Source organism: Pelophylax lessonae (genome assembly GCF_965119305.1).
Source record: "Pelophylax lessonae genome assembly, chromosome: 1".
NCBI lineage: Eukaryota > Metazoa > Chordata > Amphibia > Anura > Ranidae > Pelophylax > Pelophylax lessonae.
The window spans coordinates 277891519-277906058 of record NC_138768.1 but is presented as its reverse complement, the minus strand read 5'-3'; the positions used below and the strand labels follow the sequence as shown (position 1 = coordinate 277906058).

Sequence of the window (14540 nt, the reverse complement as noted above, 5' to 3'; positions counted from 1 at the left end):
TGCAGATAGCAGAGGAACTAGGCAGCAGACAGAAATGATGCTTAGGGGTTGATTTATAAAAAAAACTGGAGAGTGCAAAATCTGGTGCAGCTGTGCATAAAAACCACTCCGCTTCCAAGAATTTTTTCTCAAAACTTAATTAAACAAGCTGAAGTTAGAAGCTGATTGGGGACTATGCACAGCTGCACCAGATTTTGAACTCTTATGCTCAATCATAGTTACATTGTTAGCCTGGTTAAAAAAAAAAAAAAGACACAAGTCCATCTAGTTCAACCAATAGGGAAAAAAAATGATTTACATATATATATATATATACATACACACACACACAAACACACACACACCCCTTTACCCACAGTTAAACCATGCGAAGGCAAAAAAAAAAAATAACAAATAAAGCATGATCCAACTTTCTTCAGCAGGGGCAAAAAATTCATTCATGATCCCCCAAGAGGCAATCAGATATTGCCTGGATCAACTTTACCTGTAAATATTAGTGTCCAGTTATAATTTAGCTAGCTAGGAAAGAATCTAGGCCCTTTTTTTTTTTTTTTTTTTTTTAACAGTCTACTGAGCTTGCCAAAACCAGCTCTTGGGGGAGTCTATTCCACATTTTCACAGCTCTTACTGTGAAGAAGCCTTTCTGTATTTAGCGATGAAATATCTTTTCATCCAGACATAAACAGTGTCCCCCCTGTCCTCTGTGATGACCTTAAAGTGAATAACTCAACACCGAGTTCACTATACAGACCACCTATATATTTATACATGTTTATCATATCCTCCCCTTAATCTCCTCTTCTCAAGAGAGTATAAATTCAGTTCCTCTAATCTTTCCTCATAGCTGAGCTCCTCTATGTCTCTTATCAATTTGGTTGCCCTTCTCATAACTTTCTTCAATTCACCGGTATTCTTTCTGTGAACTAGTGCACAAAACTGAACTGCCTATTGCAGATGAGGTCTTACTAATGATTTGTACAGGGTTAAAACGATATGAAGGACTTTTCTCGCTTTGGAAACCGCAACTTGGCATTGCATGCTCTTATTAGGCTTATGATCTACCACAACACCGAGATCTTTCTCCACCATTGACTCCCCCAGCTGTTCTCTTCCTAGTATGTATGATGCATCCATGTTTCTAGCCCCCAAGTGCACAACTTTACATTTATCAACATTGAACCTCATTTGCCAAACAGTTGCCCAATGACACAGTGCATTGAGGTCAGCTTGTAAGTTAGAGACGTCCTGTAAGGATGTTATTCCACTGCAAAGATTGAGGTCATCAGCAAACACTGAAATATTTGGATTTTTGTCTTACTGTAAAAACCTTTTCTCTGATGTTCATTGATGGCCACAGCTCCAAAATCTTCTTGACCATTGGGTAATGCTGCCCCCTATGGGAGTAGGACACTTGGCAGAAAAAAAACTTTACCACGCCTATGGGGCAGTCCCGAAGGATATACTCCCCTTCCCAGCGATAGGCACTCGGTTTTGTTGCAAGCAGTGTCAGAAGAAACATCCAATTTTCTTATTCGTTAATAGAAGGACACAGTTCCAGAATTTTCTTGACAATTGGGATGTCCCAAGCAGTGTAAAACATTAAGGGTGGGAAAAAACACAGCAGAAAAAATTCCCAAAGGCTAAACCTAGCCAACCAGGTAACATGGAGCTTAACCAGGAACTACTGGAGCTCACCTGAAAAACATATACCCTCAAAGAGGACTAATCATCTCAAACAGCAGCCTGCAAAACCTTGTGGCCAAAAGCAGCATCTGCAGATGCCAGCACATCTACTTTGTAAAGTTTTGTGAAAGTGTGCACAGACCAAGTGGCCGCCTTGCAACCCTGCATCACTGACGCCTGATGGGGGAAGGCCCAAGAGGCACTAAGCGCCCACGTAGAATGCGCCTTAGAAGGGAAAGGAGGAACCTGACCCTTGATTGAATAGGCCTGCACCACTGTCTGTCTGCCTGATCCATCTGGTCACGGCAGAGGCGACCAACCCCTTGCGAGGTCCATCTGTAAAGACAAAGAGCGAGTCTTATCTTCTAAACGAATTGGTTGCTGCCAAGTACACCCTGATCGCCCGAACCACATCAAGAGAATGTAAGGCAATCTCCTTAGGATGCTGAGGCATAGGACACAGGGAAGGCAACACAATGTCTTCATTCAGATGGAAACCAGAGACGACCTCAGGAAGGGACGACTGACAACCACGAAGATTCCACGGGGACAACGGAGACCGCACTGGGGGAGCCAAGTGGTGAACCCTTTGAACAAAGGTGTGAACCAAAGAATGCGTAGCCAAAGGACGTTGAAAGAAAATCGCCAAGGCCGAAACCTGGCCCTTGATACCAAGGCCAGGCGCTGTTCCACATATCTTTTGAGGAACGCCAAAATTCGAGCCACCGAAAAGGAACAGGGGGGAACCCCCAGAGACTCACCCCAGGCAATGTAAGACTTCCAGACACAATGATAAATCTTCCTAGAGGTAGATTTCCTAGCTTTTAACAGCATGGGGATCACCGAGTCAGACAACCCCCTATCCTTCAGCACCTGGCTTTCAACAGCCAAACCGTTAAAGCCAGCGACTATAAAGCAGGATAGAAGATCGTCCCTTGAACCAATAGGTCTTCTCTGAGATGGAGTCTCCAAGGGAAATTGGTGACCAGCTGTACTAGATCCGCATACCAAGACTGGCGAGGCCAGTCTGGGGCCACTAGGATGACCAGAATTCCTTCTGCCTCGACCCTTCGCAGAAGTCTCGGTAGAAGTTTAAGAGGGGGAAAGGCGTATATCAGACGATAGTTATTAGCCGCCGGTGTGTCTGTGGCTTTGGACAGAGGATCCTGAGGCCTAGTACCTTCCTGTTGAGATGAGAGGCCAACAGGTCCACATTGGGAGTTCCCCATCGGAGACATAGCTGATGAAACACCTCAGGATAAAGCGACCATTCCCCTCCTGGTCCAACGCCTATCGACTGAGGTAATCCGTCTGCCAATTTTCCACCCCTGGAATATGCACAGCAGAGAAAGCTGGAACAAAACGTTCCGCCTACCTTTAAATGCCAGCTATTTCCTGAGCCGCTAGGACACTTTTTGTCCGATTGAATCCGTACCGGGCACCTCTGAAGATGAACCGTCCAATGGGCCAGACAAAGTCTGAAACCTTGCCTTCCTTCCTGGGAACTGTAAACAGGTTTCAATAAAAACCCGGAAACCTTTTGAGTGTTGTACCGCTACAATCACCCATTGCAGTAGCAAGCCTTTTACCACCCCGAAGAGACCACACAAGCGGTCTGTGGACAAACACAGGTTGGAAGGAAAAAACCTCTCAGGAGGATAAGACCAAAAGTCGATCTTGTAGCCATATCGAATTAGCTCGTGGACCCACCCGTCTTGAGTCAGGGAGGTCCGCGGGTCCGGGAAGAAGAAATACAGGTGAGGGCGTATGCTAGGACCAGAGATCCCAGCAAGGAACTAGGTCCTTACTCCTGACTAGGTAGAAAAAAACTGAGTGCCTATAGCAGGGAGGCTGAGTATATCCCCCGAGACTGCCCCATAGGTGTGGTAAAGTTTTTTCCTGCCTAGTGTCCTACTCCTGTAGGGGGCAGCAAAACCAAATAGTAAAGAAGATTCTGGAGCAGTGTTCGTCAATGAACGAACGAGAAAGTACTTTTAATTCCATACCCTAGCATTAATAAAAATACCCTGCTCAAAAAAAATTAAAGGAACACTTTTTTATTAGAGTACAGCATCACGTCAATTAAACTCCTGGGGTATTGATCTGGTCAGTTGCATAGCGGAGGGGGTTGTTGATCCGTTTCAGCTGCTTTGGTGTTAATGAAATCAACATGTGCACTAGTTGGGCAAAAATGAGACAATCCCCAAAACAGGAATGGTTTTAAAGATGGAGGCCACTGAATTTTTTTTCCCTACTCATTTTGTCCTACTGTTTTTCACTAGTTTTGCATTTGGCTAGGGTCTGTGTCACTTCTAATAGCATGAGACTATACCTGGACCCTATAGAGGTTGCACAGCCAGTCCAACTCCTCCAGGATGGCACATCAATAAGTGCCATTGCCAGAAGGCTTGCTGTGTCTCCCAGCACAGTCTCAAGAGTATGGAGCAGATTCCAGGAGACAGGCAGTAACTCTGGGAGAGCTGGACAGGGCCGTATAAGGTCCTTAACCCATCAGCAGGACCAGTATCTGCTCCTTTGTGCAAGGAGGAACAGGATGAGCACTGCCAGAGCCCTACAAAATTACCTTCAGCAGGCCACTGGTGTGAATGTGTCTGACCAAACAATCAGAAACAGACTTGATGAGGGTGGCTTGAGGGCCTGACGTGCTCTACTGGTCCCTGTGCTCACTGCCCGGCACCGTGAAGCTTGATTGGCATTTGCCATTGAACACTAGAATAGCAGGTCTGCCACTGGTGCCCTGTGCTTTTCACAGATGAAAGCAGGTTCAACCTGAGCACATGTGACAGACGTGAAGGGGAGAAGCTGTGGAGAATGTTATGCTGCCTGTAACATCGTTCAGTACGACCGGCTTGGTGGTGGGTCAGTGATGGTCTGTGGAGGCATATCTATGGAAGGACGAAAAGACCTCTACAGGCTAGACAATGGCACCCTGACTGCCATTAGAAATGGGGATGAAATCCTTGGACCCATTGTCAAACCCTACGCTGGTGCAGTGGATCCGGTGTTCCTCCTGGCGCATGACAATGCCCAGCCCTTATGTGGTGAGAGTATGCAGCCAGTTCCTAGAGAATGAAGGAATTGATACAATTAAATAGTCCTCCACGCTTGCCTGACCTGAATCCAATAGAATGCCTCTGGGACATTATGTTTTGGTCCATCCGACGCCGCAAGGTTGCCCCCCAGTCTGTTTAGGAGTTCAGTGATGCCATGGTCCAGATCTGAGAGGAAACACCCCAGGACACCATCCGTCATCTCATCAGGAGAATGCCCCGATGTTGTCAGGCATGCATACAAGCACGTGGGGCCATACAAATGACTGAGTACCATTTTGAATTGCAGCAATGAAATTTCAGCAAAATGGACTAGCCTGCAGCATCCTTTTTTCACTTTGATTTTGGGGGTGCCATTGAATTCAGCCCTCTGTGGGGTGATCATTTTAATTTCCATCAACAATGTGGCATCCTTTCCTTCCTAACACATTACCCAGTCCATATCAGTATAGATATCCAGCATGATATTTTTCCCCATTGAGATCCGATGTGTTTTCAAAGTGTTCCTTTAATTTTTCTGAGCAGTGTATTAAAAGGTAAGGGTCCTAACATTGAACCTTGGGGTATGCCACTGATAACCTTAGACCATTCAGAGTATAAATCATAAACCGCTACTCTCTGAATTCTGTCTTTTAGCCAGTTTTCTATCCATTTACAAACTGATTATTTCAGGCCTGTAGACTTTACCTTACACATTAGCCGTGTGTGGGGAACTGTGTCAAACGCTTGCGCAAAATCGAATATACTAATATACGAAGTTCACAGACACCCCTCTGTCTAAGGTTTTACTTACCTCCTCATAAACAGAAGTAAGATTTGTCTGACGATTTCTGTCTTTCATGAATCCATGCTGTCTGTTACTAAAATGTATTTTTTTCCAGCAAGAACTTTGGTGGTCTTTTTTAAACTCTCCTGTTTCTTCCCAAATATAGAGGTTAAACTAACAAGGCTATAGTTACTTGGTAAAGACTTTGATCCCTTTTTAAATATAGGCACCACATTGGTCTTACACCAATCCAGTGGTACTGTGCCAGTCATTAAAAAAGACCCTAAAAACTAGAAACAATGGCTTTGAGATGACAGAGCTCAATTATTTTAGGATTCATAGGTGTATGCCATTCGGTCCAGGTGCTTTATTCACCTTTATTCTTTCTAAATATTTCCAGAGCATATATATTTTGAGCCATTGTGGATAATTTGGGGCTATGTCAATACCATCCCCATTATGGGCATGAGCTCCCCCATGCCTTTTTGTATACACAGAGCTGAAGAAGGCATTTATAAAATGTGCGTTCTCTTTGTCCACAGTCACCCACTCCAGATTATTTTGTAAAGGGCCTACATGCTCAGACATGACCTTTTTACTATTGATATATTTGAAGAACTTTTTGGGGTTTGTCCTATCTTTTGCAATCTGTCGTTCATTTTTATATATATTGTTATGATCTTTGTAACATCTAAAAGAGGTTAGTGTTGCCCATGAGAATATACAGTGGGTACGGAAAGTATTAAGACCCCCTTAAATTTTTCACTCTTTGTTATATTGCAGCCATTTGCTAAAATCATTTAGGTTCATTCTTCTTCCTCATGAATGTACACATAGCACCCCATACTGACAGAAAAACACAGAATTGTTGACATTGTTGCAGATTTATTAAAAAAGAAAAACTGAAATATCACATGGTCCTAAGTATTCAGACCCTTTGCTGTGACACTCATATATTTAACTCAGGTGCTTTCTATTTCTTCTGATCATCCTTGAGATGGTTCTACACCTTCATTTGAGTCCAGCTGTGTTTGATTATACTGATTGGACTTGATTAGGAAAGCCACACACCTGTCTATACAAGACCTTCCAGATCACAATGCATGTCAGAGCAAATGAGAATCGTGAGGTCAAAGGAACTGCCTGAAGAGCTCAGAGACAGAATTGTGGCAAGGCACAGATCTGGCCAAGGTTACAAAAAGATTTCTGCTGCACTTAAGGTTCCTAAGAGCACAGTGGCCTCCATAATCCTCAAATGGAAGACGTTTGGGACGACCAAAACCCTTCCTAGAGCTGGCCGTCCGGCCAAACTGAGCTATCGGGGGAGAAGAGCCTTGGTGAGAGAGGTAAAGAAGAACCCAAAGATCACTGTGGCTGAGCTCCAGAGATGCAGTCAGGAGATGGGAGAAAGTTGTAGAAAGTCAACCATCACTGCAGCCCTCCACCAGTCGGGGCTTTATGGCAGAGTGGCCCGACGGAAGCCTCTCCTCAGTGTAAGACACATGAAAGCCCGCATGGAGTTTGCTAAAAAACACCTTAAGGACTCCAGGATGGCGAGAAATAAGATTCTCTGGTCTGATGAGACCAAAAAAGAACTTTTTGGCCTTAATTCTAAGCGGTATGTGTGGAGAAAACCAGGCACTGCTCATCACCTGTCCAATACAGTCCCAACAGTGAAGCATGGTGGTGGCAGCATCATGCTGTGGGGGTGTTTTTCAGCTGCAGGGACAGGACGACTAGTTGCAATCGAGGGAAAGATGAATGCGGCCAAGTACAGGGATATCCTGGACAAAAACCTTCTCCAGAGTGCTCTGGACCTCAGACTGGGCCGAAGGTTTACCTTCCAACAAGACAATTACCCTAAGCACACAGCTAAAATAACGAAGGAGTGGCTTCACAACAACTCTGTGACTGTTCTTGAATGGCCCAGCCAGAGCCCTGACTTAAACCCAATTGAGAATCTCTGGAGAGACCTAAAAATGGCTGTCCACCAACGTTTACCATCCAACCTGACAGAACTGGAGAGGATCTGCAAGGAGGAATGGCAGAGGATCCCCAAATCCAGGTGTGAAAGACTTGTTGCATCTTTCCCAAAAAGACTCCTGGCTGTATTAGATCAAAAGGGGGCTTCTACTAAATACTGAGCAAAGGGTCTGAATACTTAGGACCATGTGATATTTCAGTTTTTCTTTTTTAATAAATCTGCAACAATGTCAACAATTCTGTGTTTTTCTGTCAGTATGGGGTGCTATGTGTACATTCATGAGGAAGAAGAATGAACCTAAATGATTTTAGCAAATGGCTGCAATATAACAAAGAGTGAAAAATTTAAAGGGGGTCTGAATACTTTCCGTACCCACTGTACTTGGCAGTATGTTCACATACAGTCACTTTGAAGAATTCCCATTTCTGTTCAGTGTTCATCAATGCCAATATTCCCTCCTAGTCTAAGTCTTAGAGAGCTGCCCTCATCCTTGGAAAATTAGCCCTCTTAAAGTTAAGGGTTTTTATTTTTCCCATATTTGTTTGTTGCTTACAGCTAACATGAAATGAAATCATGTTATGATCACTGGTACCGAGATGTTCTTTTATATGAACATTCGTAATAAGCTCTGCATGGTTTGAGATTACCAGGTCCAACAGAGCATCATTCCTAGTCAGGGCCTCAATGAACTGAACCATAAAATTGTCTTGTAATAGGTTTATACATTTTTGCCCTTAAACGGTTCCAGCAGTGCCATAACTCCAGTTAAAATCCCCCATCATCACCACCTTTCCAGCCCATGCAGCCCTTTCCATCTGTGCAAGGAGCTGAATCTCACCTCCTCATTAACACTGGGTGGCCTATAACAAACTCCAATGATTAACTTTCAACTACGCACATCTATATGCAGTTCCACCCATAATGCTTCAGCCACATCACACTCTCCATCAACTAGGTCCTCTTTCACACTCACTTCTCACATAAAGACAGACACTGTCACCTTTCCTTTTTGCCCTGTCTCTCCAAAAGAGTGCATAGTCAGGAATATTAATAGCCCAATTATGTGAAGAATGAAGCCAAGATTCAGCAATATCGATTAAATCATACTTCTCTTCTTACACCAAAGTTTCCAACTCCCCTATTTTGCTTGGCAGACTTCCGGCATTGGTGAACAAACACGTTATGCATTATTACATTCCGCTCTTGTGTTTTGCATATCTTTTTTAGTAGTACAAATAGCACTATAATTTCCAATGGTTGTTTGCAACAAGGGAACTGTCTTGTTACCTGCCATAACCCTCGCCCTCATCTATCCCCATTCCACCCTCCATTAATGTCTGACCCCTAACAGACCTGTCTGCCCAGTTGAATTCTAGTTCACCCTCTTCCTCAATCCTAGTTTAAATACTCCTCCAGCCTTCCCATAAACCTTTCCCCAGCACAGCAGATCCCCTTCCTTTTAGGTGCAAACCATCTTTAGCATATAGGTTGTTCCCCAATGAAAAGTCATCTCAGTGCCCTAGAAACCCAAAACCTTCCTTCTTACGCCAGATCTTTAGCCATGCATTCAGTTCTCTAATCTCCCCCTGTTTTTCCTCTTATGTATGGCACAGGCAAAATTTCAGAGAATATCCCCTTGGAGGTCCTTCCCTTCAACTAATTAACCCCTTTAGTGCTCTGCATTGAGACAAGTACCCAGTATATAGGGATATGCTTTGTTCATATTTCATGTCTGAGGTTTACAGCCACTTTAACCACTTGCCGACCGCCGCATGTACATATACTGCGGCGGTCAGCTCCGTGCAGGCAAAGTGACGTATGGGTACGTCACTCGCCTGCGAGCCAATAGGGGGCGAGTGCGCGCTGCCGGAGGCGCGCTCCTGCCCCCGCTCGTTCACGGGCATCTCCGGGCGAGTGACCGGCAGTTCCAATGTCCGCCGGTCACTCGCGATCTCCCGCTGGAGAGGGGGAAAGGCAGGCGGCTGATGTAAACAAAGCCGCCTGTCATTCTCTCTGATGTAACAGCAGAGATCATACGATCCTGCTATGTAGGGTCGTATGTCTCTGTGGTTACATCAAAAGCCATGCCCCTTTACAGTTAGAAGCACGCCCCTAGAGACACACTTAACCCCTTGCTCTCTAAGTTAACCCCTTCCTTGCCAGTGTCATTTTTACAGTAACAGTGCATATGTATAGCACGGATTACTGTAGTAAAGGTCCGATCTGTGCGCCGCAAAGTCGCAGTCCCGCAAAAAAAAAATCGCAGATCGCCGTCATTACTAGTTAAAAAAAAAACAAAACAATAAAAATGACATAAATATTTCCCGTAGTTAGTAAACGCAATAACTTTTGTGCAAACCAATCAAAATATTCTTATTGTGATTTTTTTCACCAAAAATATGTAGCGGAAAACAAATTGGCCTAAAATGTTAAAAAATTTTGATTTTTTACATTTTGGGGGGGGGGGGGGGGAATTTCATATAAAAAATGTGAAAAACATTAATTTTTTCAAAATCGTCGCTCTTTTTTTGTTTATAGCGCAAAAAGTAAAAATCGCACAGGTGATCAAATACCACCAAAAGAAAGCTCTGTTTGTGGGAAAAAAAGGACATCAATTTCATTAGGGTACAGCGTCGCACGACCGCGCAATTGTCCGTTAAAGTCATGCAGTGACGAATAGCAAAATAGGCCCTGGTCTTTGAGCAGCCAAATCCTCCGGGGCTTAAGTGGTTAAGTTGCCAATAAAGGGCATCATTTGAACTCAAAACTTTCTGCTATATTCGATGACTAACATGGTACAAGACACTACAAAACTTGAGAACAGAAAATGTATTGTATTGCCACCTGCAAGTCCTTAGATGCAGTGGCTGCATTTGATTTCTATGTTTAAAGTGGAGTTCCGCCTCCCCCTTCACCCCCTCCAAAAATTAAAAGTCAGCAGCTACACATACTGTAGCTGCTGACTTTTAATATTAGGACACTTACCTGTCCTGGAGTCCAGCAATGTTGACACCGCAGCCAAAGTTTCCATTGGCTGTCGGGTGCTGCTGCCGCCGCCATTGCCGGTAAGGGGACCTGGCAGTGAAGCCTTGCGGCCTCACTGGTGGGTCCCTACTGCGCATGCACGAAGCGTGCTGCGCATTCCTATTGGCTCAGCGGCAGAAGAGAGAGGAGGGGGCCGAACTTCCGAGGGACTGCGCGCGGCACCGTATCCCGGAAGTGGGGAAGGGTATCTGTCAAAAACAGGTACCCCTTCCCCCCTGAAAGGTGCCAAATGTGGCACCGGAGGGGGGGGAGAAAACAAAAGAGTGGAAGTTCCACTTTTGGGTGTAACTCCGCTTTAAGTCAAAGCACATTTTTTACCAAGAACAGAAAAATACCTGTTAATCCTGTCAGAAATGTTGTGCCTTTGTAACTTCCTGGGCACTGAACTGAAATCTCAAACAATACTGTCACCTTTCTCAGCTATCTTCTGTAAATTACAAAGTAACAACTTCTATGTAATAGAAAAGGAGAGGGGAATGTTTTTGAAGTTCACATGAGAAGCATAGCCTAGGGCAGTGATGGCGAACTTTGGCACCCCAGATGTTTTTGGAACTACAATTTCCATGATGCTCATGCACTCGGCAGTGTTGTTGAGCATCATAGGAAATGTAGTGCCAAAACATCTGGGGTGCCACGAGAAATCTTTGCATCATTTACAAGTTTAAAGGGAGGTAGGAAAACCTGTACTGAAAGAAATATAGGGACTAACTGCTAACCTCCCTCTGAAAATGCTAGTTGCTTGGCTGTCTCTGACTTCACTACTCTGATCCACTGACTTGGAATAAGGGTGCAGCACCCAAAGTCAGAGTGGGGTTAAAACACCTAACCTGTATATTTTTGGGGGGTTTCGGGGTTTCGTTATTCAAAAAGTACTGAATCAGCATGACAACCAACATTTGCAGGTCACAAAATGCACCTCTAAATGTTCTCAATACACATTTTCTTTAAGAGGTCCCATTAAAATGAACCTATCAGAATGGAGATTATTGGAAGTTGCCATTTTCTGGCTTGTCTTTGAGGGTGTAAAATGTGAGAATGGTCTTCTTTCCAATTAGAGTTTCACTGATCTTGAACAAGCAGGTGCACATCTGGTCACCTAATTTGCACATCCTTGTTCTAGATCAGTGGCGTACTAGGCCGCAATGAAAGGATAAGGATTAAAAGCCTTAAAATTTGCACCTCAAAAAACAAATCAGCCGTGGCGATTTGTGTATTTCTACCCATTAAATATTGCAACAAGCACAATTACATGTGCATAACATTAAAGTTGTTGTAAACCTCAGACATGAAATATAAACAAAGCATATCCCATAGTGTGTACTTGTCTCAAGTAAAAGCACTAAGCCCCATACTTTAGCACAATTTCAAAGCCACAAAGTGCGATTTGCACTGTCGATTTAATTGTGGCTTACAACTTCATTTAACAGAAGTCTATGAAAGTTGCAAAAAAATCATCAAAAAGGTTGCGTAGGAACCTTTTTCATAATCGATGCGACATGAGTTGCGGCAATATGAACCGTTCCATTGCCGGCAATGGGATGTGACTTGTCATTGATTGTAACTGTCAAATCACGTGGCAAATCGCACCGGTGTGAATAGGGGGCTTAGTGTCATTTCTGTCTGCTGCTTCATTCCATAGCTATTACCATGAATCACTTCTGATACGTTTTCCTGACACCAAGAGAAAAATGGTAACATGGGAGGGAGTTACAGCTGATTGACAGCCTCAGCTCTGTTCCTGTGTTGGGGGGGGTTGTTGTATCTTCCCTCCAACCAGCTCTTCTCACTGAGCCCTGCGGAGTATAACTTCAGCTCTCTGCCCTCTTTATTCTGAACTCTCAGACAAGACAGACTTTGAACGGAAGTGGAGAAGAGAAGAATGCAGATAGAATGGTACAACGTATGTAGGATGATTTGTTTCATCTCTGTGTATCACCTGAGGCCAGTCACTTCCGTATATGTAAGGGTTTACAATCACTTTAAACCATTTTGGAGGCTCCCAAAAGATGTTTTCCTATTTTAGTTTTCCAAGGTTTTTAAAATGCTGAGCATTCCGAAAAATCTCACAGGTGCTGGAAAATAGCTATCACACAAAAACTTTGCTTACATTTTTAAACTTGCAATATAAAAATGAATAATTTTATTAGGTTCAGACAGTATAATGTGAGGTGTACAAGTTCACTAGTGATGGCTTAATCACACCAGATGCAATTCTATGCTGGTTGCTGTGTTCTGAACCACAGGAAGACTGCATGCCTACTTTAAAGATCACACACAGCAACGGATGATAAATGGTACAGGAGATCAGAATCAGCATGGCTCTTAACTACATCTAGCGTGACAAGCACTAAGGAACCCTGATACAGTATAGCGATATGGGAAACTTGTCACAAAAATAAATTTATACTTTAGATCACTCAAATTCAAGATTAATAGGTATATGATCACATAATTTGAAGATGACATAGTTACACAGTAGAAAAGAGCTACCAAATGTTACTGTTCAAATTGTAATCTGTTTGGTAGCTTCCTCTTCTCCTTTTTGCCACTCTAACAGGTTCCCCTCATATTTTTGAAGAATGCTCTTGAAAAATCATATGAAATTGAATCTGATTGGCCTCCCACATGTCACAAGAGTACATATCACAGAAAACACCTCTTATACAAAGAAGTATAATATTAAGGTTTCAAAAATCTAATGATGATGAGCAGAGTACAAAAAAAAAAAAAACATTTTATGTTCATGTTTTTTTAATATTGAGTCAGAGGCGAAAAAAATCTTTGCCACGCACGTCCTAGACTAGTCTCAAAATAGAAGGGCAATTTAGAATGAAGCTCACGAATGCATAAACAGTGATTGCATAACAGCAGCCAGGTTATTAAAGTGCTGCTACACTTGATACCATGTAGATGTTTCACACTTGCAATGCTGCAGGAACTATGCAGATGAATTTGCTTGTATGAAATATCACACACCTATCTGAAAACCTTGATGTGCTGTCTTTTTCAAAGCTGTCATAACCTTAATAAATGCAGAGCTTATTATGTCATCAGTAACATGATTCAAGAGCATGCCATGCGACCTGATGGTAGCTTTACAGCGTGTTTATTGGTGTCAGACGCTGAAATACGGAATCTACCCATAGTATATAAAGTTTGCTTGAAGTACCTTCCTGCCATATTAAACAAAAAAAAAAAAAGCAACACAATATGATATTTTTTTTTTTAGGTAGCCCAAAAATGTCACTAGCATGGAGTGAGATACAGCATCCTTGTTTTAGAGGAGCAAGGAGGTCACAAGCCACAAACTGATTGTGAGGCTCTTCGGATGTGTTCCATACACAAATTTAATTGGGCTCCTCATTATTTTAGGTTTTAATGGTTGGCACCACTGCCTCACTAAATTTAGCACACAGCAAACAAAAAGTGTGGGTTTAATCCTATGTGCTATATAAAGGCTTGTATGTCAGATATTTGAGTGAAACTCAGAATGCTGTCTTCTGCACAGCAGCATCATTAGAGGGGAAAGGGAAGGATCCAGCTAGATGTATACGTATTCATGTCAGCAGGGGTAGTGTGATGCAGATAGCATACAAACACCACTGCGGGCCACATAAACCTGCATTCTCCAACCAAGTCAGGACAGTCACTCATTCATTTTACTTACTCAGATTTGGTGAATGCACCAAGAGCCTTTATGTACGAAAAGCCCAAGAATGGCAAATCTTCGCCCGAGAAACCTGCAGCGTTCAGGTGGCGCGAAGAGGGTACAGCCCGTAAATTCTTCTCTGGTTCATCAAAATTTGAGGTGTCATCGTCAGACTTCAAGGTAGGAACGAATGGAGGAGGAGCTGGTCAGAATAAGAGAAATGAGGATTACAACCCAGGAACCTGCTTCATTAGCTGCACCAGCACTGCAGCTTGTGCTCTCTCAGGAACTGGCAGACTGAGTCACTGCTATGAAATCTATTACAGCAACAAGATATTAACC

At 43.3% G+C, this 14540-nt stretch overlaps 1 protein-coding gene across 3 annotated transcripts in view; it reads right to left on the bottom strand.

The window, feature by feature from the left end:
* The window catches only part of CIT (citron rho-interacting serine/threonine kinase), a 429539-nt gene that overhangs the window by 307156 nt on the left and 107843 nt on the right, over positions 1-14540 (bottom strand). For all 3 annotated transcript variants that reach the window (XM_082258872.1, XM_082258873.1, XM_082258874.1), the window contains one exon: positions 14217-14400. In XM_082258872.1, the coding sequence (XP_082114998.1) occupies positions 14217-14400 (184 nt within the window). The remainder of the gene's footprint in view (positions 1-14216; positions 14401-14540) is intronic.